At 37.8% G+C, this 26,384-nt stretch overlaps 4 protein-coding genes across 5 annotated transcripts; 3 read left to right on the top strand and 1 right to left on the bottom strand.

The window, feature by feature from the left end:
* Window positions 1–4,302: 4,302 nt before the first annotated feature.
* Window positions 4,303–6,278, top strand: LOC309712948 (signal-regulatory protein beta-2-like). Its single transcript, XM_082544172.1, has 6 exons — window positions 4,303–4,370; window positions 4,464–4,787; window positions 4,974–5,312; window positions 5,413–5,526; window positions 5,802–5,848; window positions 5,957–6,278. The coding sequence occupies exons 1-6, from the start codon at window positions 4,328–4,330 to the stop codon at window positions 6,068–6,070; spliced, it is 981 nt and encodes a 326-aa protein (XP_082400298.1). The 5' UTR covers window positions 4,303–4,327; the 3' UTR covers window positions 6,071–6,278.
* A 2,855-nt stretch (window positions 6,279–9,133) lies between these two features.
* LOC309716060 (uncharacterized protein) lies at window positions 9,134–12,637 on the top strand (the record flags this gene model as incomplete). The annotated part of the gene is made up of 7 exons (XM_082549637.1): window positions 9,134–9,173; window positions 9,223–9,324; window positions 11,167–11,490; window positions 11,565–11,921; window positions 12,024–12,137; window positions 12,296–12,345; window positions 12,430–12,637. 7 exons carry the CDS (start codon window positions 9,134–9,136, stop codon window positions 12,547–12,549), a joined length of 1,107 nt encoding a protein of 368 aa, XP_082405763.1. The 3' UTR covers window positions 12,550–12,637.
* Window positions 12,638–16,398: 3,761 nt separating this feature from the next.
* LOC309716050 (uncharacterized protein) lies at window positions 16,399–18,302 on the top strand (the record flags this gene model as incomplete). The annotated part of the gene is made up of 6 exons (XM_082549625.1): window positions 16,399–16,441; window positions 16,580–16,900; window positions 16,989–17,345; window positions 17,449–17,565; window positions 17,837–17,886; window positions 17,983–18,302. 6 exons carry the CDS (start codon window positions 16,399–16,401, stop codon window positions 18,079–18,081), a joined length of 987 nt encoding a protein of 328 aa, XP_082405751.1. The 3' UTR covers window positions 18,082–18,302.
* Window positions 18,303–19,392: 1,090 nt separating this feature from the next.
* On the bottom strand, window positions 19,393–25,440 carry LOC309712750 (uncharacterized protein). Of its 2 annotated transcripts, XM_082543812.1 has the most exons (7): window positions 25,337–25,440; window positions 24,837–25,175; window positions 24,411–24,749; window positions 22,800–22,910; window positions 21,476–21,549; window positions 20,953–21,074; window positions 19,393–20,392 (listed from the first exon to the last, which is right to left on the bottom strand). In XM_082543812.1, exons 1-7 carry the CDS (start codon window positions 25,377–25,379, stop codon window positions 20,128–20,130), a joined length of 1,293 nt encoding a protein of 430 aa, XP_082399938.1. In that variant the 5' UTR covers window positions 25,380–25,440; the 3' UTR covers window positions 19,393–20,127. The 2 variants fall into 2 exon arrangements, with proteins under 2 accessions (XP_082399938.1, XP_082399939.1); XM_082543813.1 differs by lacking the exon at window positions 19,393–20,392 and having other exon boundaries at window positions 20,411–21,074; window positions 21,484–21,549; window positions 25,337–25,436.
* Between the last annotated feature and the right edge of the window lie 944 nt (window positions 25,441–26,384).

Below are 26,384 nucleotides of genomic sequence, written 5' to 3'. Positions count from 1 at the left end.
TGATATTTATAATATTTTTATTTACTCTATTATCCTAGAATATGGATACGTGGATGTTTTCTGGTGTTGTCTTTACCATGATGAAAGCTGACAGATGTACAAAAAACAACACAAAGCCAGCAAAGAGGCAGCAAATCTACATGGCTGCCAAGGCTTTTGGGCTGAATTAGGTCTACGTATCACTCCTTGGTATGTTGTTCTGTTCATGCTTTTGTCAGTGTTTAATAAAGCAGCAGTTTGGTCATGAATGGCTGTTGTTTTACTCTGTCTTTTATCTCATTTACATTATTGCACAAGCACATCAAAAACTATGTACGGGATTGAAAATGGACATTACTAAAATCACATAAGAAGTCAGGATGTCTACCAAATGGGAATTTAAATATGTTCATATATATACCAGTGGAGTGTGTTAATATTTGTAACTCTGCAACAGTGAACTGTAAATAATACTTTTATTACATCATATGTAACCATGTAGGACATTTCACCATTTTGCTGCAGTCTTGTAATAAATTGTCTTAATAAATATTTTGTTGTCTTATTGTGTATCAGCATGTCCCACTGAAGTTTTGATAGAGCCCCAGCTCTCCCACAAAATCAGGTGAGCACCAATTTTTAGAAAACAGAAAACATTTACACGGGGAAATGGATTTCTAACATTAACCCAAACTATCTTACTGTAAATTAACACACCTTAAAAAGTAGCTCACAAGGTAGAGGTCATCATAACGGAACGATTCTTAGTTCAATCCCCTGCTGCCAGTGTATTTTGGGGCAAAACGGTGAGCCCTAAGTTGTTCTCTGATGCATTTATTGGAGTGTTAATATGTTTAAATATCAACTAGAAAGAACTTAGCCATAGAAAACATGAATGTATATCTTGCATTCTACATCACAATAAAAAATCTAGAGTTGGGTGCACAAATTTCCATTGATTTTTGATTTTTTTTTCTAATACACACAAGTTAAACATCTACATAGAGGCTCAAATATATATACAACCACAACTACATATTTATTATGAACTTTAAATAAAGAATTTCCAAATTTAAACATAATAACAATAATAATAATAACAGTAATAATCCCAGCATTCCCAAGAATATAGGAAGGTTTCAAGGATGAGCTGAACTGGGAGGTATAGACCTGCGTGATGTGCTGTGGAGTTTCTTTGTCTCTGTGCTTTTTTTGTTCATACATAAGACACTATAGTGTCTTATATATATGTCTTATATATATATGTTATACATGTCTTATAGGGTGGCGGCCCATCTTCAGAGATGACTTTGGCATTTGACCAGCGCGCTCTCTCCATGTTGCGACATGTGAATAAACCATTTCGAACAAGCTCATCGGGTGTTTGCAGTGTCTTTTGAGTTTCCATGACAAATCTCAAACTTTAACAGCACAAAATGCTAAAAATTGAGAAATATTTTGTAACAATAGAGTTTTCCACGTCAGAATCATTAAAGCAGACAGCAATCTGCTTTAGTCATGGAGTTTTTCTGCAAAGGGTCATCTGCAGCTTTATTTTACCCACATACGCATTTCTCTGAACAGAGAATAAGGCCACGCTGTTAAATTTACCGAGATCATCAGGACATTTTTGGAGTCAAAGTTGATCAATACCTAGGTCTGTAATCTGTTTTACAGCGTCATGGGCAACAAATCATAGCTTGTGAATAACAGTTGTGGTTAATCTTTTTGCACAGGTGTGGTTGCTCCTCTCTGTAAGCCAGTCATAGGTGCATTATTACTAGCAAAGCCAAAAAGCATACATGTAATTTCTCCAGAGATGCCCTTCATAACTGCAGAATGTCAAAGCAGCCTTGGTCTGCAGCTGCATTTTATCAAGCTGAAAAGAGAGGCCGGACCTCTCACCTTTGTAGGGAATTCTAATGTCAACAACCAGGCAGGTGGAAAACGTACATTTCTAGCTGACTGTTTTCACACTGAAATAGTTGTGCTTAATGAAATGTTGGAAATAGGATGCATCCAGATCATCCCGCTATAAAATATCATCTTTAACAGAATCGTGATTGTTGAAAGAGAAAGTCCATTTCTGATTTCATTGTTGATTGTGCTGTAAACTCATGATTAAGCACTTAAAATCAGAGGGCGAAGTACATTTTTATCTCCACCAGGTATAAAAAGAATTTAGCAGAGGCAGGCAATATCCAACAGATCAGATAATGGAATTAGAAAATTTGTTAGTCTATTGATTACGTTTGTTCTTAGTTTAATAAGGACAGTCTGTAATCACTCATCTGCCTGTTTCCTCATTATTCAGTTGGTAGTCTCTTCTTTACATCTCTGCTTTCCCAGAGTGTCAAAATCAATAGTGGCATCATTACACTAGTCCAATCATCTCCTTGTTGGCCTTCTTTGAGCCAATCAGCCACTTTGCATCCTTTAAACTGTGGTCATTAGTGATGTGTGATACCACTGATTTCCTTTCCGATCCAATACCAAGTAAAATTCAGGGTAAATCGACAATACTGATCCGATACCGATACTTTGTACAAAAACGTAATGTTTATAATACAATATGTAATTGTATTATGAAATTGTAATAATAATATAATAATAAAGCTTCATAATGATTACAGGACATCAGACTACTTGTTCTTATCGCTTCATAATGCAGAATTATTATTTAGAAATAAAAAACCTGAAGCTGTGCGCTATTTGAACACGTTGCCTGCCTGCAGCACTAAAGGACTCAGAGACGTCTGTCTCGCCCTAGCAGCACCTGCCCCTCTCCTCCTCTTCAGTTCACCTCAACATAACCTCGTCATATTCTGTGATATGATTCACTGTGAGGTGTTTGACGAAGTTAGTGGTGTTACCACAACACCTCACTGTCTTGCCACATGTATCGCAAACCGCGTCTTGGCTGTTTGTGGAGGTAAAATACGTGCGCACATCCCTCCGTTTATACGCTCAGCCATTGTTGTGAATGCGCACGCCAGGGGCTGCGACACATTTATACAGCCGTATTTCGCACATGACTGTGAAAGGCAGAAGCGGAAGTAGTTCCTTCCAATTTAGACGATCTGAATGATAGTTTCTTTCCACTGTGTTCCTGTTAATGAAAAACTACAAATTTACCCCAAAGTACTAAAATATCGATATTTTAATATGAGAATCGATTCTAGAACATAAATTACTGGTATCGGAAGAATCGATATTTCAATATCGATCCGCACACCACTAGTGGTCATTCTCCCTTTAAGACTCTTTTATGCTTGAGTTATGAGCCAGCTTAACTTCTGTGCTTCTTGTTGTTTACGCTTTGCATAGATAACAAGGAGGAAAGGCTCTGTGGGAGGTTTGCTGGTAAGCCTTTGCTGATAGCAACTTTGTCAAACCTCAAACACACTTTGATCATTTTTTTTAAAAAGTTCAGAATCAAAGGAAACAGCTGAAGATGTGGGTATCTGACACTGATGCACCTTTGACACCTTTTCGGTGAGGTGTTTTGGGAACATATAAGATAGATTCCTGACACGATTTATAAGCAGTAGAAAATAGATGTATGAATTTAATTTAATTTTTTTTTAACTTTAACTTTAATTTGAGATCTCAAAGCAGTTTGCAAGTTAAAAATAAATTATGGGCATTTAGAGTGTATTAAATACATTTAAAAACTAAAGATTAAAAGATTCAGAAATCCTTTCTGTTTTTGTTTTTTTTCCTATTTCCCATTTCTCTCTGTGACCTCTGACCTCTATCCGTGTATTTCAGTTCAGAGGAAGTTTATATGGTGCACATTTGAATTTGAAAGAGGGTTTGGTCAGTGCCATATTAAGAAAAACTGTCTTGACAAATAATGATTTGATTTCATGGCTACTATCATGACACATGATACAACAGTGCCATTGGCTTTTAGTTTTTCTGGATCCAGCTGATATGAAAGAAGTCTTTCTAATTTAATTGAGGAAGGATAATGACAGCTAAAATCTTGCAGTTGCCATTATCCTGTCTTTACCTCTAGCTCCACCATGGGGTAAACCTGGGTGATATTTAATGCGACTGCTGAATCGTTTGCCACAAACTTTGCCACATTAATTGGAAAAAGGACATTGGCTCTGCTTGTTCTTTTGTCCCCTTTTGCAATGCATTTCTGTACATCTGAACAGTTGAAAGCGAGGTGATATGCTTCACAAAGCCCAGGATGAGACCAATGTGACAGGAAGTGTATTTTTCAGTCTTTTCAGTGTTAACCAATCAGATACATTTTAGCGTCTGACCTAATACAATCATGCCACCTCTTTCACTCACTAAAACACCAGTGAAGTCCTGAACGAGGTGCAGTGTCAAGATGATCGTCTTATGGATGACATTGTTTGTTCTTCGGCAAGGATGTAAGGGTTTTTTTGTTATGTGGAAAAATTTGCGTGCATTGATTGTTGCAAGAAAAAGCTTTTTCCATTTTTATATATTTTTTCTTCTTTCAGATTCTCTGGTTCCAGTGAAAACAGTTCAACTTGGTGAACCAGTGACCCTAACATGTGCTTTGCCCAAAGGGCTCCAGAGTGGAGAAGTCCACTGGTACAAGCAGAATCACGGGGATACCCTAAAGTTAATTATGACATCGTTTAAATCTACACCAGCGCAATATGGTCCTGCATTTTCTAGATCAAGATTTGAGGAACATAATGATAACAATTTCAGCAATGTGACTATTTTGAAGACCGTCCAAGAGGACGAGGGAATCTATCACTGTGGGCTCACAGAGTGGATTAGGACTAACTGGAGTGGCACATATTTGTTTGTAAAAGGTAAGTGTACATCCTTAATATAAGCTTTAAAAAAGCTCTTTTGCCTCTCTGTCTCCTTTTTTCGACCTGGACACATTTTGTTACATCCCCCTCATCCCCTGAACCTTTTTAGGGGAACGTAACACTCATTTACAATATTTTTCAGCTACTATGACAGCACAATGTCTTTGCATTTTTATTACACAGGAAACAATCAGAAAGCATCAGTAGTTGTTCAACAGCTGACAGGATCAAATCCAATCCATCCAGGAGACACAGTGACGTTCCAGTGTTCAGTCTCTCACTCTGTCAACAAGACGTGTCCAGGAGGTCTCAGAGTTCTTTGGTTCAGAGACAGATCTCATGAATCTCATCCAGTCATTTACGCTAATACACATAATGAATGTGAGAAAAGATCTGATACTCAGAGGGCATGTGTTTATCACTTCTCTAAGAACGTCAGCTCCTCCGATGCTGGGACTTACTACTGCGCTGTGGCCACATGTGGGGAGATATTATTTGGAAATGGGACGACACTCGAACTTGGTATGATTTTGTGTTCAGTACTGGTGTTTATACTTCAAATATGTTAAAATATGAGTGATGAGACATTCTGAGAACATATTATTTTGTTTGTTTTTTATAGAGCAAGCCAAAAAAATTGAGTTTCTTCAAATAGCCTTAATAGTCTGTTTGGCCATTTCTGTCTCTGGGAATATTTTCCTTGTTTGCAAACGAAGAATATGTACGCCAATTAAAGGTAAGAGCTACAGGTATCTAAAATTATGAGAACAAAATTATTCCATTACACTTAAATAATTTAAAGACTAATCATTTATGTAAAATAAATCCATGGGGGAGATAGTCATTGTATACACTGCAAATACACTCCATGGTGGTTATTATTCCTATGTTAATTATTGGAAGAATTTATTTATATCACTGAATTTTATGGTTATAAAAAATTCAGAAGTAAACTGCATATTAAGTGCATTTTAGTAATATGTATTTGTTACTATGATCTCATGTTTATAGCAGAAAGTGTAATAACTGAAGCACAAAATGACGCCTTATGCCAACTGGTAAGTAATAAAAAATATTGGTGTTTAGTTAAAATGTCTGAAAAGTTAGTATAACCATCTAAACCAGATTAAGAAACATTTGTTTTGTCTGTTGTACTTACAATGCAGACCGAAGCTGATGAAGAACTAAACTATGCTGCACTAAATTTCTCTGAAAGAAAAACACGAGGAAGAAAGAAGCGAGAGCCGCCTGAGGAGAGCGTCTACTCTCAAGTTAAATGATAGAACTGAAATTTCAAGTGAGCCTGACATCCTGTTACAGACCCGGTGTTTGAAACTCTTTGATTTTACTCTTTTTAACTTAAATGTCTGTGTTTTACTTATTATATTTGGACTCTCAAAGCCAACATAGTTTTGTTGCATTTTTTGTCATCCCTGATTGAACTGTATGAACTTGTCATCCTTTCTGCAATAAATCAAAATTAATTCTCCTGATGCTTTTTATGTTTATTTAATGACATCTAGTTATCAAAGGTATAATGCCGTATAATCTGGTTTCAGGTCATTTGTGAATTTAATCCAGCAGGGAGAACGAAAAATCAAAGGAAAATCTGTGTACAGATCAAAGGTTGTGATGCTATGCAAAAATTGAGACTATTTCGATGTAATGAATTGCTTTCTTCAGTGACTAAGTAAGTCATGTGTAATACATTCACTTTTTTTTGCATGACAATCCCAACACTGACACAAGCATTGTGTGCTATGAACTCATAAAATCCTTACTAAGTCACTTGCAAGCTTTGGCTTGTAATTTTGTGCTCTGTGTTCCAAATATGATTGCTTTTAGCTCGAGAAGACTATGGCAGAGGCCAAAATGCTAAGATTGAGGTTTTAAAGCACCACAAACCAATTATGGATGACTACATGCATTATTTATATAGTTTCATGTACTTTCACGTACTCTTTCATGATCACTGGTGATGGCAGGGATGTAGTTTGAACAAGTTGACATCTTTGCGCTCAGACTCCTGATCACCACAACAGACCAGCTAGGAACCATGGCCTCAAACTTGGAGGTGCCAATTCTCCATGGTTATTTGGACATTTAACATAATGATTGGGCAAGTTACTTTAAAAAAGTAATCGGTTATAGTTACTAGTTACTTCTTCAAAACACTAATTGTAAATTAATTAATTACTAGGAAAAGTAATTATTGCGTTACTTAAAAAAATGTTTAAATAACAGACAGGCTGATCACATGACTGTCAACATGTGAGTTAATCAACACATTGCGTGCTGGACTGCAGGGTGGCAACCAGAGGAGGACCTGCCACTGCAGCAGATTGTGTGATTAATGCAAGCACACAATATAGCAACAGAGAAACTAGAAAATCATAAATGTAAAAATTATGCACTAAACCCAAGTCCCCAAGTCAGCTCATTCCCCCAAAGCCAGCACAGGAGGACTGGAGGACCACGACACAGAACGTAAAAGTAATTTCCAGTTATTGCAAATGTTTGATTTTAGTTTAGACCTAAACATACCATTTTATAGGTTTAGAGGGCAGTTACTTTGGGCCTGGTAGGTTTGGACAGATTTTTTTCTTTAATAAATAAAATCATGATTACAAATTTTGTGTTTACTCTGGTTGTCTTTGTCCAGTTTCAAAATGTGCCCCTGTCTTTATTAAGGCTTTCATTGTTAATATACTAGAAATGTTCTAGAAAAGTTATTAAAAGTTTATTTAAATGGCAAATGGCCTGTATTTATATAGCGCTTTACTAGTCCCTAAGGACCCCAAAGCGCTTTACATATCCAGTCATCCACACATTCACACACTGGTGATGGCAGCTACATTGTAGCCACAGCCACCCTGGGGCGCACTGACAGAGGCGAGGCTGCCGAACACTGGCACCACCGGGCCCTCTGACCACCACCAGTAGGCAACGGGTGAAGTGTCTCGCCCAAGGACACAACGACCAAGACTGTCCGAGCCGGGGCTCGAACCGGCAACCTTCCGATTACAAGACAAACTCCCAACTCTTGAGCCACGATCGATTTACACTGCACTCCTCTACATGTTAGCAAAGCTGATTAGTGAGGGAAAACTTACCTGCTCTATTTCCCTGCCTCTGTTTATGCAGACATCTGGAAATGTCTATAACAATTTAACAATATCATAATTGATATAAGAGGAGTGAAAACAGAGCCAGAGGCAGCTTGACTACCAGCCTAATCTCTCTTCAGTGTCCCCACAGGGAGCATGTTTATTCACAATGTATATCATCATCAGAATCAGAATACTAAAAGGAAATTATGTGGTTACAGTTGCTCCAAGACAATAGCTGTAACAGACTGGATTAAATTAAATAACACAATATATTACAAAGTTAAGAAATATAAGAAATAACTCTAATATATACGAATAGCTCAATCATAAATATCCAGTATATTATAGAGGTGAAATATATATGGTTGACAACTGTAAAACTTTGTTAATTTTACTACAGAGCATGTGCAAAAATGTGTAACTATTGCACTGTGAACTGTGCATTAGATGGAGGAGTTGTACAGGGAGATTAGTGGTGCATTTGGTTAATCTCAGCCTCTCACTGAACGTGTTCCTGTGACCTGCCAGCACATAATGGAGTGGGTGGGAGGTATTGTCCAGCATTTTTTTGGACTACATCCGCCTCTCCTACACCACCTTAGGGGAGTCCAGCTCCATACTCACAACATTACTGGCCTTGTAGATCAGTTTATTGACTCTGTTGGTATCTGCCACCCACAACTCGCCACAACAGACTCATAAAAAATATTGGGCATTGTCATGTGTACTCCGAGGTATTTGTAGTCCACCACAGTGTCCACATCGACTCCCTGGATTGAAACAGGCGTCACAGGTTTGGTCCTCTTAAAGTCTAATTTCAAGTCTTTGGTCTTTGTCACGTTGAGTTGCAGATGATTTTGCTCACACCATTTACAAAGGCTTGAACCGCAGCCAGGTACTCCATCTCATCGCCCTCACTGATGCATAAAACCACCACAGAGTCATCAGAAAACTTCTGAGGATGGCAGGTCTCTGTGCAGTGGCTGAAGTCTGTGGTGTAGAGGTTGAAGAGGAAAGGGGAGAGGACAGTCCCTTGTGGTGTGCCTGTGTTGCTGCTAACCTTGTCAGACACATAATGTTGAAGACACACATGTTGTGATCTTCCTGTGAGGTAATCAACAACCCAGGACACCAGAGAGGCATCCACCTGCATTGCTGTGGGCTTATCACCCAGAAGGGTCGGCCTGATGTTATTGAAAACATGACCCTCACTGTGCTCGCTGGCTGGTCCAGATGGGCATAGAGCAGGCAGACAATGGCGTCCTCAGCTCTGGTAAGCTGGTAAGAGAACTAAAGGGGATGCTGATGTGGCCTGACAATAGGTTGGAAGCTTGTCAAGAATGACTCTTTCCAGGGTCTTCATGACGTGGAAAGTCAGTGCCACAGGCTCGAAACCCTGGAGCCACTGGGACGTGGCATCTTTGGTACAGGAACGAGGCATGATGTCGTCCACCGCAATGGGACCCTCTGCAGACTCAGACTCAACATGAACAGTTTATTAAAGAATCCATAAGGCTGGGCTGCACAGGCCTTGAGGACACGGGGACTCATCCTGCCTGGCCAGCAGACTTGCCTGAGTGGAGTCTTCTCATTTGTCTTTGCATCTGGTCGTGAGTAAAAGTAATCAGTGGGAGAGGGGTGTCACGGCACTCCACACCACTCTCATGCGCTTCTGCTGGAGTTTTCACTCCAGTTATCTCCTGTAATTTTCTTTAGCCTCTCTGATCTTTCCCTTTAATAACGCCATAGACCCATTCTCACCTCCTCTCTATTGCCTGCTCGGAAGGCCCTCCTCTTGTCTTTGAGGAGCGCTTTGGTGTCTGTTAGCATTGATTTGAGCTATTGCCCTGTAAAAGCTATCCTTGAGTCTGTTTGTCCGCCACCTCAGCAAACTGAATCTCGTGCCAGACGGCAGCAGCTTAACACCCGGTGTCCTGGGTGTGTGCAATCCTGCAGGATGCTGCGTGCCCTGTGAGTGCTGTACAGGTCATTGAGGGAGGGAAGAGGATGTCCGATGATATTTTGGGCCATATTAATGACCCTCTGAAGTGCCTTTTTGTGTGCCATGGTGCAGCTGGAGAACCATAGACAGATGCAGTATGTCAGCACACTTTCAATGAAGCAACAGTAGAAGACAATCAGCAGCCCCCACTTCAGGTCCACTTTTCTGAGGATTCTCAGTAAGTGGAGAAGCTGTTGGGTGTTCTTTACAACCGCCAAGGTATTTGAGCTCCATTGGAGGTCTATGTCTATGTGCACAGCCAGGGACTTGAAACTGGACAACCTTTCCACGCACTCCCCATTGATGCTGATGGGCTGTAGCACAGACTTCCTCCTTGCTGTCTCAGGTGGAGCAACTCTTGTTTGGAAGTGGAGAAGACAAACAAATGGACTGGGGTGAGTCTTAGTCAGTCTTAAAGATACACCACAGTACTCCCCCAGAAAAAAATTGGAGGTAAGGAACCTGATGGTAGTTTGAGCCGGGGATGAAAAAGAAAACCTTTTGACAAAAAAATTGATTTCATAACGACAATCATAATACCCATGATCTCTGAATAAGGGTGTACCTGGAGCTAACTAATAGAAAAAGAGCTTGCATATTGTGATTATCAAAAAAAAATCACAAATAAAATCTTGCACTTAATATTCTATCAGTTCAGTCTGCTCTTCAACTCTTCCAAGGAAGAAATTTCATGACCTTCCCACCAAAGAAACATTGCAAATTTACTCGAAAGTGTTACAAAGTGTTACATATCTGGGGTATATCTTGTTGTATGTACCAATAATTATTATCCATTGATCCATGCTTTTTGCTCGAGAAGATGAATTACAATCACAAACTCGAATATAAATATGAAAACTGAACAATCTGAACAACTGCAACAGAAGATGAAACAGAAAAACCTCTGGTTGAGATCAATGTGACAGGAAGTGTACTTTTGAATCTATTATGTTTTAACCAATCAGAGCTATCATATGCATAGATGGTCTTACCCAGTCACTCATCTCACTTCCTTCTCTCACAGAAATAGCAATGAGGTTCCTAAAAAGGAGTAGTATCAAGATGGTGGGGTTATGGATGACATGGCTATTTCTTCATCAAGGACGTAAGGGCTACTTTTCTCTGTTCATAAATCTGATATACGTTGTTATTGTAAAATATATACGTGTAGAGTTATAGATAATAACAATAATGTTTTTGAAATGATAACAATTTAAAAATTTTCAAGCAAAATTTTGTTTTTCTGTGTTTTGTTTCAACTCAGACTCTCTGGTGCCAGTGAACATAGTTCAACTTGGTGAAGCGGCAACCTTAACATGTGCTTTACCGAAAGAGCTGAGCAGTAAAGCAATCTACTGGTACAAGCAGAACATTGGAGAAACTCTTAAATTGATATTGGCACTGTATAAAAATACACCACCGGAATATGGTCCTGAATTTTCAAATTCAAGATTTAATGTAAATAATGATAAAAATTTTAGCAACTTGATGATTCTGAAGACAATCCAAGAGGATGAGGGAATCTATCACTGTGGAATCACAGAGTGGATTACTGCTGAATGGAGTGGGACATACCTGTTAGTGAAAGGTAATTTTGCACCCTAATTTATCAAATATCTTCTGAGCATGCTTTGAAGAATGTTTGTGTTTTGTATTATAAAGGAAACATTCAGAGGACATCAAACTACTCTGTTGTCCAGCAGCCGACAGAATCAAAACCGGACCGTACAGGAGACACAGTGACTCTTGAGTGTTCAGTCCTCTCTGAGTCTCAGAATGAGGCATGTCCAGGAGATTATAATGTCTTTTGGTTCAGAGCAGGATCACAAAAATCTCACCCAAACATCATCTACTCTGATGGAAATAGAAAAAACGAATGTGAGAAAAGATCAGAGACTCAGAAAAACTGTGTTTATCACTTCTCTAAAAATATCAGTGCTTTTGATGCTGGGACTTACTACTGCGCTGTGGCCACATGTGGAGAGATTATATTTGGAAATGGATCTTCAGTGGAACTTGGTACGATTATGAATTAAGTACTGGAATTAATACACAATAACATGTTATTCTAAAATGAGGCATAAGACTTTTTAAGAAGATTTATTTGTTTTTATTTTCCAGAACAAACAACACAATCAATATCTATCCAAATGACCTTATTAGTGTTCTTGTCCATTTCTGTCATTGGAAATGTTTTCCTCATCTTCTACCAAAGATTATGGAAACCATATAAAGGTAAGTGTTATAGAAGTTATAGTCTTTCTTAAAGGCAAAACTGACCTCATTGCACTTGGAAAATGGAAAATAAACATATATTCTATATGTACATGTCAGACAAATTCAGGAACGAATGCCACATTAAGTGCATTTTTGACCTACTGTCATATTTACAGGAACAGAAAGTGCTATATCAGGAGCACAAAATGACAAATTGCACCAAGCTGTAAGTAATAACAAATATTGTTAGTTAAAATATTGTTTTACCAGTTATTTATTACAGTTTTTGCTCATGGTTTTAATTATAAAGCAGGGTGAAGCTGATGAAGAGCTAAACTACGCCTCAATTAATTTCTCTGAAAGAAAAACAAAAGGAAGACGGAAGAGAGAGTTTGCTGAGGACAGCGTCTACTCTCAAGTTAAATGTTGAACTTCATGACAATGTTGAGCATTTCCTGAATTTTAAAAGGAACCTCATATTCTGTTATTGACCTTATATTTGAGACTTGGCAATTTGTTTGTTCCACCATTTGGGCTCTCAAAGCCTGTAACTTAGATTTATTGCATATCTGAGGGCAAAATTTGAAACTGTACGTAGTCCTTTTTTTTTTTTAAATTTTGAATTAATAAATGTTTCTTTAATTCCTCCAATGCTTTGTATGTTTGGTCAATGGTATCTATTTGTTTCTGCTATTTTGTGACTTCAAACAACAGAACGCAAAACAGGTCTTAACAGCTAAATTAGCTCCTCAACATGTCTTGAAGTTCTCCAGAGGCCTGGTAACGAACTAATCATGTGATTCAGGTGTGGTGACCCAGGGTGAGATCTAAAACCTGCAGGGACACCAGCCCTCGGGGCCTGGAATTGCCCACCCCTGCTCTAATGCCTGGGTCTCAATCTCGCGGACGATGTCACCTCTACTTGCGGCCCACATAATGACGTGAAGAAATATTTTTTTTTAATTATTATTGAAAAAATGATTTAATATGAAGGCAATAGACAGAGTGTTACAGGCATAGCCCTAAAGAATGTAGCCTCATGGGCAGTGTAGTCCGTGCTGCAGGGAGAATGGACTGCCATACCTGTTATGTGTCTGTGAGCGTGAGGGAGGGAGACAAAGAAGAGTCATAAAGTAAGAGTTGTCACTGACCAGAAATGGGAGAAGCATGTAAATATAATAATAACCACTGCAGCCAAAAAGAGTACCTGACGAGCCCAGTTGTAAGTAAGCTATTAAGCTATTACTAATTTGGAGCAGCCTTTTGACGCCTCTCTCTGTCTCTGTTGATCCTGACAGCAAAGTAAAAAACTATAGTTTTCAGCTACGAGCCCGACACGAACCCGACGTATTAGCCAGAGGTCCCTTTACTACAGTTCGGAGCCGCGGACTTGTTTTATATAGTTTTCTACACGAGGTCGCTGCAAAAAGTGCAGCCTTACCTAATGTCCACCTACTGTTACTCATTTTATATTAAGATTTAAAAATCTAATATGTATTGGTATGGTGAGTAACTTTCAGTAATAGTAATAAATCACGCAGCAATAGTACATCATGTAGTTTTAAAATGCATGATAATATATAATATAAGTAGTCCAAAGTATTCATAATACATTACTCTCATTGAGTAACGCAACGTAATACGATACAAAATACATTTTGGGCCATGTACTCTGTAATCTGTAATCTACATTTTAAAAGTGACCTTCCCAACACTGGACATAGCTTTAACAAGGTGCTGGAAACTTTCCTCTGTGATCTTGGTGCATATTAATGGTCCATATTAACATGATAACATCATGAAGTTGCTGAAAATCAGCTGCAACGCTTAAATGCAACTCTCCCATTCCACCACATCCCAAGGTGCTGTATTAGAATGAGATCTGGTTTAATTGCAGGTTGACTTCACTGAGTGCAGGGACATTGTGACATTGTGTGTGCTTCCTAATCAAAGTAGTCATCAGAAAATGGAAACGCTGTTGTCATAAAGGGACTGTGGCATTTTAAACTATATTTAATTGGTACTAAGCCCTAGAGTTTGCCAGGGAAATATCCCCACATCAACATGCTACCAACAGGTTGGATTGTTAAAACAAGGCAGAATAGAGCAATACTCTTGTGTTATTTACAGCAAATTAAGACTGCCAGCTGAATGTTGAAGTGGAAATTGAGATTACTCTGACTGGGCAATGTTTTGGAATCTGTTATCATCAGATTTTGATGATTCTGTGAAACTCTTTCTTGTTCGTACCTGACAGGAAGGGCACCTACCGTGGTATTCTGTTGATGTACCCCATCTATTTCAATGTGGCATCAGGAAGGCATTGTTTCCCACAGAACTGCTTCTCACTAGATATTAGGCATGGTTGTGCAGCCCATGTGGCATCAATAACCATCCCATATTCAAAGCAATTTAAATCATTTTTATGATACTTTGTCTGAATACAGCTGAGATTACCTGCCATGTGATCGGCTGTGTCAAATGCTATAACCTTTGGGTGTGGGTGCGGGTTCTGACTATCATCTGTACTCTTTCATTAAACATGACTTCATAGTACTTGGCCTGGGTTGGGTGCATTGAGAATGTGTGATATCAAGACAGTTTTCAGGCCAGATCATTCACAGCTCCCCTTCTGTCAATGAGTGTTTTCATAATTTTAAGGACATAATTTCTAAAGGCAGACAAGAGGAAGAAGGTTTTTGTTTTTGCAGATGATGTGGCTTCTTATGCCTTCATCAAGCAGTGACCTCCAGCTCACACTGGGGCTGTTTGTAGCCAAGTGCAAAGAGGCAAAGAGAAAGTTGCTCAATCACTTTTTAATACATTTAAAAAAAACGATTGGACCAGATTAAAATATACAGTTTCATATCAAGTGGGTGTATTTTATAAAATAACTGGTTCAACTTAAAAAATCTGGTCAACCAAGTGATTTCTCATATCTACTAATGTGAAAATGTTGTCCCAAGACACTGATGACATTGATTTTGTTTTATTTTCAAACTCGACAGCGTAGGAGTCGACTGTCCCCTTTTGATGATCTGAATCCTTTTCATAAATGTTTTAATCAAAGTTTTATTCACATTAAAGTCTGAATCTTCTACACTGCCTAAGGTGATTAATGAAGAAAACCTATGTGCTCAGATGATCAACTGCAGGATAATTTGCTCCTATACTGGCTTCTGCTGCCTGTGTTTCCACATAATATACACATGCATATAATAATAATAAGTAATTTCACAGTGGTGAGAGGAGAGTCAGAGTCAGCTTTATAAGCATCTCAGTCTCTTGTGAGTCTGCTCACAGATGCACACCGACCCCCAGTGCTCAGCCTTGATATATGCTGGGACATATGCTTAGTATTTTTGTGCATCATTTCCTTATTACTACCCTGTCTTGAAATAATAAAGTATACTTATTTTGAATCCTCAGATTGGGGTGGCAGCGGCTCAGGAAAAAAGTGAGTCTTCTACCAATCAAAAGCTTAGTCATTCATTCCCCAGCTAATCTATTTTGCATGTTGAAGTATTTTTCATGAAGATGCTGCCCCTCTGGTTTCTCCCAATGTGAATGTGTCCACAAATGTTCATCATGCTGCTTAGGTGTTGGGAAAAGAGCTTGTATGAATGTTTGCATGACTGCATGGATTGAATTGGCTTGCAGTAAAAAAGCACTTTGATTGCACTTTGACTACTTTCAGTCCATTGACAGTCACAACTAAAATGTTGCTCTTATTCTGGACATGTGGTTAATGTGGGTGACTTTTGGTGGAATATCTGCTTCTAGGTCGTTTCCTATATGAATAAATAAAATACTCATTTGTTCTGTTTTCTGAAGAAGTAAAACCATGCAGCATCGTTTCATGTTGCTGTTCACGTCGTCTGAAAAACAAGATATTATGACCTCTTAGCAATGAAACATTCTGCTTTCAAATTTCCTCTGAAGTGCAGAGTTTGATGTATTTGAGGTATTTCTTGCAGTGCATATCGCAACCAAGACAACCAAGAGCAGAATTGCCATTTGCTGTTTCTGTGCTTAAGATTTAAAATTAAAATCAAACAGAGACAGTCAAACATAAAAAGTGAACAACGTGAAACCTTGCAACAGAAGATGAAAAGAGAAGATGTGTTTTTAAAAAGCTCAAAATGAGACCAGTGTGACAGGAAGTTTACTTTTGAGTCTCTTCCGTGTTAACCAATCAGATTTCTTTCATGGCCCAACCCAACATGCTCCTTTCACCAACTTAACTTACTGAAAAACCCCGAGAAGGAGCAGTGTCAAGATGGTGGTGTTATGGATGATATTACTTCTTCTTCATCATGGGAGTAAGTGCTAATTTCTTCTATCATTTGTCATTTACGTTGAATAGATTTGTCAGGATTTATCAATAATTATGTTAATAATAATTTTAAGATATTCGTCTAAAACAAAATTTTGTTTTTCTTCATTTTGTTTTAACTCAGATTCTCTGGTTCCAGTGAAAATGGTTCAGCTTGGTGAACCAGCAACCTTAAAGTGTGATATATCCAAAGACATCAGCAGTAAAGTATACTGGTACAGGCAGAGTGTTGGGGATACACTTAAATTAATTGTGACACTATATCGAGATACAGAACCTGTGTATGCTTCTCCGTTTTTGAAATCAAGATTTTCTGCAAAGAACGCAAACAATTTTAGCAAACTGACTATTCTGGAGACAATCCAAGAGGATGAGGGAATTTATCATTGTGGAACCACAGCATGGCGTGATCTTGAATGGAGTGGGACATATTTGTTAGTTAAAGGTAATAAACAGACCAACTTTTACAGACTTTTTAATCTTTCAGAGTATTTTTTGAAGAATGTCATTGTAATACATTTTATATTATGCAGGAAACACTGAAAGGACATCAAACTATATTGTTGTACAGCAGCCGATAGAATCAAATCCACTGCGTCCAGGAGACACAGCAACTCTTCAGTGTTCAGTTCTCTCTGATTCTCAGAACAAGACGTGTGCAGGAGTTAATAATGTTTTCTGGTTCAGAGCTGGATCTAATAAATCTCATCCAAACATAATTTACACTGATGGAAATAGGACTGATCAATGTGAGAAAAGATCTGACCATCAGGATAGATGTGTTTATCGCTTCTCTAAGAACGTCAGCTTCTCTGATGCTGGGACTTACTACTGCGCTGTGGCCACATGTGGGGAGATATTATTGGGAAACGGAACTACAGTTGAACTTGGTATGATTTTGTTTTATTTGCTGGCATTTATACTAAACTATGTTAATATCAAGATAAGTTATAAGACCTTTTAAGAATGTAATTTTTGTGTTCTTTTTTGTAGAGCGAACAACACAACTCGTGTTTAATCAAATGGTAATATTAATAAGCTGTTTGGCCATTTCAGTCATTGGAAACGTTTTCCTCGTCTGCAGACAAAGCATATGTAAGAAAAGTAAAGGTAAGTGTTATCTGAAGGTAAAGAGTCATGCCTTTTACAAACAAAATCTTTAAATGAGTTTTCCTATAACACCATAAGGTAAATTAATTGTTAATGAATCTGTACGACACCTCCTTCCCCACAGTGACTGCCTTTACTTTGTGTATCTGAATTTGTTTAATGCATGTATCTATGTCTATGAGTGAGATTTTTGTGACAATAAATTCACAAGGTAATATCACATTTAGTGCATTTCACTATTATAATTTATTGTTACAATGTATATTTTAAGGATACGAAAGCGCTGTGACAGAAGTCCAAACCGACAATTTGTTCCAATCAGTAAGTACGAGAAATTACAGCTGTTCAGTTCACATATGTCTAAAGAGTTCCTCATCACAATCTAAACTATGTTTGTGTGTTCTTATTATAACACAGACTGAAGCTGATATAAACTACGCTGCACTGAATTTCTCTGAACGAAAAACCAGAGGAAGAAGGAAGAGGGAGTTTACTGAGACTAGTGTCTACTCCTAAATGTTGATGAAGTATCAACATATTGAGTATGTCCTTGAAAATAAACCTGACATCCTTTTACAGAGTCTATGTTTGTGACTTTTTGGTATTGTTAGTTTCAGTCTTTGTCATAAATTTGCTTCATCACTAATGCAATTTGTGCTGTCAGTATTTGTTGTACTTGTGACATGAGTAGTTTTTTATCTGTGAAAAATGGTTGCCTTGGTTTTCACATTTAGAAGAAGATTACATTTAGTCCCTATGGGGGTAGGGTGGGGGTCAGTTTTATTTTAAGGGCTGGGGCTGGTGTTGGGATGTTTAATTACTTTGCACAAGAGTTCTTTCAGAATAAATACACATCTATGTGCTTATTTCACCTTCTGTCACTGTCCTGGATCTTCACTCAACTGTTTTGAGTTGCACTTTCTTGTTCTTAGTTAAGCGTATCCTGAGTTTCCTCAGATCTTTGTCATGTCCAGTGTGTGAATGTGCGTGTGAATGTGTGTGTGAATGGGTGGATGACTGAATGGAGTGTAAAGCGCTTTGGGGTCCATAGGGACTAAGTAAAGCGCTATACAAATACAGGCCATTTACCATTTAACATGCCGTCGTTATATCCTTCATGTTGCACACGCTCTATCAGTCAGCGTTAGCATTTCAGTAAGCCTACTCATACCCTATTCAGTTGCAATTACAAGATGAGTAGCCTCGTTCTCTTAGCATTGAGCCTAAACCTTGGACTCATGATATTATGATGGTTTCCAATGTTCAGCCAGTCCGAGTGTATGGGATTCACATGTTACTTCATTTCAGTGTTTCTTTATATTATCATTTTATAAATGTGTTGTAAGTTATTTCATCAACAGTTTGATAAAATGCACATTTTGCACACTGCTATCTGCTTGCTTGCCTTGCAACCAACATGCACTAGGTGCTAACAAAGCTATCTGTTAACCCTTTAAGACCTACCATACAACCAAGTTCGCCAGAGCTTATATTCTATTTTTACATGCTGAGGAGCCATTTTTGGGAGCATTTCAAGTTGCTATACATCAATACAACAATTATAGCCCAGATTTTAATAATATGTATTCATTAAGTGCATAGTAATTACATAAATTGCAAAAAAGTGCAAAAAAAACTACAAAAAAATTGAAAATCGTTTTTGCTTTTTTAACATATATTTCTAGTTAGAGAAATTTAAGAGGCTTATCCCTCAAAACTGTAAATACAAAAAAGTTTCCTACCACAGGAAATTTATTTTGAGTGACTTCATAGTTTTATTTTTGAAATACACCAATTTTTATATACTGCAGGAAAAACGAAAATAAATATTATAGTGCAAATTTGCAAAAAAGCAGCATATGCATCAAAATAAACTATTTCCAGCAGTGCAATATGAGTCCTAAGCATCCCAGAAATGACACAGAAAGTCATAAAGTCAAAGATAACTTTTAAAAACACCAGTATAGGCTCATGAGGCCCTGATGGTAAAAAAAACTACATTTCCGCAAAAATTACGTCACTTCCGGTTTCGGGCAGGTAATGGCGGACATGCAAAAGTTCGCGCTGACGTCTATTCCAACGTAGGAAGTGTTATGAACAGCTGATCGGATCGGCAAAGCGTGTTTCTGGAATATTATGTTTTTGTTGCTGCAAGTGCTTTTTATGCAGTTTTTGCAAAGCTATATGGGGAAGGAAACTGTGACCTAGGACAAGCTGATGGCATAAGATGTAAGTACAACTCCTCTGGTTTCATATGCAAAAAAATTATTGCGCTAGCTCACATGGTTGCAGAGCTACCGGGATTTAAAAATAGTTACGCAAAACGGAGCGTGCCCGCTCCGACCGGCTCTAAAGGGTTAATAGGTACAGAGTCTGCCAGAATATTAAATAAGGACCAAGCAATCATCACTCTGCAGAATCTGATTGTTGTTTATGTTTTGAAACAACAAACTTTACATTATCTTAATAAGCTGTCATGTTTTCATCTTATGAGGCAGCACGGTGGCACGGTGGTTAGCACTGTTGCTGCACAGCAAGAAGGTTCTGAGTTCGATTCCAACATCAGGCCGGGGTCTTTCTGTGTGGAGTTTGCATATTCTCCCCGTGTTTGCGTGGGTTCCCTCTGGGTACTTCGGCTTCCTCCCACCGTCCAAAGACATGCAGCTTGTGGGGATAGGTTAATTGGATAATCCAAATTGCCAATAGGTGTGAATGTGAGTATGAATGGTTGTCTGTCCCTGTGTGTTGGCCCTGCGACAGACTGGCGACCTGTCCAGGGTGTACCCTGCCTCTCGCCCTATGACAGCTGGGATAGGCTCCAGCGCCCCTGAAAAAGGATAAGCGAATGGATGGTTTTCATCTTACATCGAAGCTGCAATCCCTATTAAGGATACGTCAAACTTAAATTTAGTATCACTTCATAATCAGTGTCAAGGTACAGTTTAGGTTCAATAATAAATTTGAAAAGAGAACCTTCAGCATTTGCCACCATCATTCTGCAGAATCCTGTAAGTAACACCCTACAAGTTGTCACACCATCTAGCTAAGTCTTGGTTTTAATCTAAAGCATATCCTCTTGTGGAATGTCATGTTCATGTCAATTTTATGTATATTTAAAGTGTCTCATGAATCATAAAGGAGAATATAAAATTCACTAACACTAAATTATGATTGATATTTATTTCAGTTTGATTTACTCAACTCAAATCTGATAGTACATAATATAAAGATCCACATAATCTTAACATATATATTTTTGATTTAAATAGCCAGCATTACAAAACATATGTCCCATCTCTAGCCTAATCTATTTTGCAGTGCTACTAACAATAATATATCAGCACGAAAATTGTTAAATATTCATTCTTGATGAGGAGAGCATTTTACTGGTAGTCTATCATGCCAGAATATATGCTGTCATCTGGTAGCTCCCACTTATTCTTCCATTTTTTAGCTTTTCTCGAGGGGAAGTCCAGCGCCGCATAGCTGACTCCTACTTCTTCACCGTCCTGCAGATTATTAACAGAAATTAGAAGACAGAAAACAGAATTGGAATTTAATAACCATTTTAAAACAGTTTTACAATTTATATTAAACACACAGAACATAGTCATAGTTTGAAGTTGAACGTGAAGTGTGATACTGAGGCCCAGTCAAACTCTTTTCATGCCTAAACTTTACTAAATCTCCCACAGTTTACTTTTAGCAACTTTTTGAAAGGATGTGAGGTAAAGTCGATTACTACCCTGTAGTTTTGCCTGTATCTCAGTATGTCTCGGTTTTCTCATAGAAAATGCTAGCTGTGTGTTTCAGCCCTAAGAATCTGCATTGACTTTGCCACCCATGGCATCTGTCCAGTGTAGGATGCTAACATTATGATCATGTTTTTTGCAGTATTTACAATATGTACCACATTACTCAGTTGATCTGCAGTTGATCTACCCTGGTCATTGATTGGAGGCTGAGTGGAGACGGTTTCTCCTCCTGTTCAGAAAAAGAAAACATTAAGAGTGATTTATTTTTAAAGCCTTTTAGGTCAGATCCAAGAAGCTAATTATCAAGATTATAGTAATACTGCATAGGGCATCCATTTGCTCTAAAAACAGCTTCATTCATGGAAACATTCATTTGAGAGTTTAGTCTTTCCTAAATGAAGCTTATAAGGAAGCTCTGTAGTCACACTTATGTTTGCTTCCTGGGTATTTGCTGGTTAGTTTATGCTTTACATCACTTCCACTTTCCCACACTACCATTGTTCCAATGCTGACATCACTGGTCTGGTCCAATCATCTTTCTGTCCACCTTCTTCAGGCCATTCAGCCTCCACTCCGCATACATTAAATCTCACTGTTAATCTGTCATCCTGCCTTCCAAACACCTTTGTGAAACCCACCTCCTCCCTATCCCTGCCTCTCTCATGTCCAGCCAACTTTCCATCTTCAACTCCACCACCAGCGTTTCATTCTGCTGCAATGGGGCATCAGAGTCCAATCTCCAAATAGTTTAAGTGAATTCTGCATATCAATAAATCATTTTTAATTCCTTATTGAGCTTGTACCTGAAGATTCATACTGCTAAACTCTTGCTTTACCACTTCTGAAATAGACTATTAGATTAAAATCTGTCTGCTGAAATGACTGCTTAGGTCAAGTGGAGTCATTGTCATGCTAATGAAAGCAGTTTGAAAGCACTTGTGCTTAACGTTTGAGTAATCTATGTTTTTGACTCATCCAGAAAGTCGCCACTTAAAGTTTGGTGACATAGATATGTAAGGACTCACACGGCAGGTCTGATCGATCCATGCAGTTGATAATAATTCTAATTCTGACCAAAATGTATCACGCCGTGCATTACTGGGTGCAGAGCACAGGACTGCAGTTCAACATGGTGTCTGTTAGATTTTGTTCCAAGTTACAGTTTCCTACAAAGAACCAACTCTATTTTAAGATATTTTGTTTAATACATAGCTATGTCCTGGTTTTAGTAGCATTTCTTAATGCTTTATCATGTGATTCGTTAGTAATTTTCTCCTATCAGCTAAGATAAGGAAACTTACAGTTCAGTAGCAAAGCCTTGTTGAGTCCAAAGCTGTGTTGAATTTCTGATTTGAAACATTAAGGCAGTTCTAAAGGCAACCGGTACTAGCAAGGTAACTATTACTGTATACTAATGTTATACTATTAATGTGTATACACACAAATGTGGTGTAAAGTAAATGTGATGCACCACTGTACCTTTGGACTGTTCACAAGTTGGCTTCTTTTTTCTGGAGACAATCAGACCAAAATTTACAAGCACAGAGAAGATCAGCAGCGTCACAAGCACAGCACTGAGCGGGAACTCATCTGGAACGAGAAAACATCCCAGCAGACACTTTACATCCCATTTATGTAATTGTGTACTAGCGCACATCTACATGACTCACTGTTAGACCCAATTAAATTTCATGCAGATGGCTTTTATTGATTTATATTAATTACTAATATTTTACTCATTACCAAGTTAATAACAATAAAAAATAAAATCATTCTCTCCTCGTAGTTTATGGAAAATTGCCTACAGACAATGTTTTTTCTCATCAACCTCAGCTCCACTTTTTTTAACTACACAACAGAGTGTATTGCAATCCAAGGTTCATGGATAATGAATTATGTTGAGCTGAAAGTAAAAGTTTTCAGCATCAGTAAGGCAGATGTCTTTGGACTTGACTTTATCACCACGGTAACATACGATAAAAACACAATCTTGTCTGTAGCAGGTTATATTAGTTTCATTTCGCTGAAAGTCCAATATTTTAGCTAATTATTTTTAGTGAAAGTAAGCTTTAAGAGCAATAAGGATTATCGACTGAAGGAAAACATTTTATACACATGTCACTTGTTAGGTCGTATCATAATAACACCACCATATGAAACTGAAGTTAAAGTAGTACTGCTTGTGTGACATATATGACTTATTTTTATGTTTTGTCTTAATGCTTCCAGGTGTTTTTACATAGCTGCAATTAGAGCTAATAGAGCTCAAGTAAAAGAAAATTATCAGTTACATTTGTTAAGTACTACATTCCTTTTCCCCCCATTCCTCTAATAATGTTCTGATTGGACAAGTTTTTTTAATTGTGTCCCCTTTGTGTAATTGTGCAGAGGTTAAATCTAGGTTAACAGAAAAAGATGAACATGATACCTGTTATCTCTGACTAGATTTTAGGTTTTCTCAAATCCAGCTACCACAAAGAAGGCCTGGCTATGTTCAGCTTGCTTCATAGTGCAACCCTCTACTGAACATCAACACGTTATTATTTAGCTGTTCCAAGTATGGCTTCACAGATCTTTAATGGGGTTTTCAAAAAACCAAAACTAATACTAGTATTCTGTATTCTTTATTTTATTATGAAGCGTTGTATTTTGAGATTGTATTGCATCCTAAGTGTTTGTGGCCTCTAGCTTGACATACTTAAAATAAAACCATCTAAACTAAATGCATATAACAATATGGACAGCTAAGATGCAGAGGCCTTTAGGTGACACAGAACGCTGCAGGAAATGAGTAGAAAACATTCACATAAAAGAACAGAAAAAGAACAAAGACAGCAAAGGCAACAAAGGCAGCAAAATGGCACCTGCAATATGACAAACACAAACAGGCTGCGGGCTGTAAGCCTTGAGAACATTATATGTTTATATAATGTATTTAGAATTGTCAGAACCTCAAGCTGATCTAGGTAGAGTTGCTTTATTAGAGGCCTGAAACTAGCATCTGAAGACTTCCAGTATATATTCACAGAAATACAGGCAACAATGATCACTATAAATAATAATATTTTAAATAAGACTTTAAAAACATACTTGTCACCACTTTTGTTCCTTCACCAAACAGGATCTCACTGCATGTGACAACAGCACAGTAGTACGTCCCAGCATCAGATGAGTTTGTTACAGTTTTGGACAGACTGTAGTCACATCTCCCGTCCTCTTTATTTCTGAGACTGCCGTGGTAAATGCTGCCTGGATGGGATTCTGATCCACCTTTGAACCAGTGCACTTTGTCTTCATCTGGACACTGATCTGTGTCATTCTCGTTCTTGGAGAGGAGCGAACACTGCAGAGTCATTGTATCACCCAGCTTGATTGACTCCATGTCTGGAGTTTGTTTCACAGTTACAGATTTAAGTTGAGTTTTAGGATCTGTGTGATTCACAAAAATACATGTCTGTATTTGGTTTGATTTTGACACAGATATAGAAAGAAAACAATAAAATGAATATACTTTACCTTTCACTGCCAAAATTGTGCCATTTATAAATTCTGGTTCATATACCGATCCTGCATGACAGAGGTAAGTTGCTTCATCTTCTTTGCTTACATTTCTTATGATAAGAGAATACACATGACCTACTTTTGTGGCACTGAATCTTGAGTTGTTAAATTGTCCACTGAGGGATATTCTTCCATAAGTTCCTTTAGCAACAGTTTCAAGCAAGTATCCAAAATTCAACTTATACCAGTAAGAAAACTCTGCATTATTTTTCACACATGTCAGATTCACATCATCTCCAAGTTTAGCCTCATGTAAAGACATCTGCTGAGGAATCTCTCTCATTTCAATCAAAGCTGAAGAAAAGAAACCAACAGTAGCAGTTAGAACATGACAGGACAAAATACTTAAAAATATGTATAATCATCATGCAGTTTAAAATATTACAGAGCCTTATACAATTTGTCTTATATGATTTACAATGCTACATCCCACAGTACAGAAAAAGTAAACTCACACAATGTACTTAGAAGAATCAAAGGAACCAGTCTTCCGATCATTGTGGTACCTCAACCTTCTCTTGCACAACTGATGTCTTCCCACTCAAAGGAAGATTTAGTCACAAGAGGATCAAGGTTTAGAAAGTCGAAATCACAGTGATTGGCTGAAACACAGAAAATGCACTTCCTGTAATATTTTACAAGCCCTTTACAGTGAATATAGGCTGTTCTGTTTGTTTTCAAAGATAATTCTCCAGGAAGAGTAACATAATCTGCATTTGAAAACCTGAATTATATATACATGGAAATACAGTTGTATTCAAAACAAAATTGTGTTTTAGTTTGTTTATGATGAACAATCCACACAAGATAACCACAGAAATCTTGAGCAGATAGTTTTACCAATCATTTGAACAAAGATTTAGGAGACTATGATTATCCTCATACCCTCAAACACCAATGAACAACAACTGACAGTTTTTTTTATTAAAATAATATATTTTTTATTATTTTATTATATCTCATCTCACACCCTGAAGTTGACCTTACACTTTCCATAATTTACATACCAACCATGCAAGCAAAACCATCCTTATACCCAAATTACAGATTTTGGCTTTAAATTTAGTATCCAGACTTAAAAAATGCAGAGAGCCACAACTAAATAAATAATGATCAATCAAACAAAGTTAGGTTGGTTGTGCCCAACAGCAGATCCTCTTTGCATTTGCTGTGACTGACAAACTCAACTGGATAGTTGCTTTCAGATGTAGCTACAATACTGCACACATGTAAGATGTAAATACCCTATTAGAAGGTTTGTTCCCTAAAAAGATTAACTTTGTTTTAGTCATTTTTTATGTTTTGTTTGAGCATCTGAAACAACAGCAAAGCCTGAGTTGTCTATCTGTAATCAAAAAGATCAGCACTCCCCTCATTGACCAAAGCAGTACAAGAGATCTATAATGCCTTACATTTGTTTTTGCGGGGATCAGAATGAGTGTAAGCAAAACTTATCTCAACTTTTATCTGCAGTGCAGCTGTTTGCTTCCTGCAACTCTCCGT

Source organism: Aulonocara stuartgranti (assembly GCF_965226115.1).
Source record: "Aulonocara stuartgranti genome assembly, chromosome: 2".
NCBI lineage: Eukaryota > Metazoa > Chordata > Actinopteri > Cichliformes > Cichlidae > Aulonocara > Aulonocara stuartgranti.
This window is presented reverse-complemented; position numbering and strand designations above follow the sequence as displayed.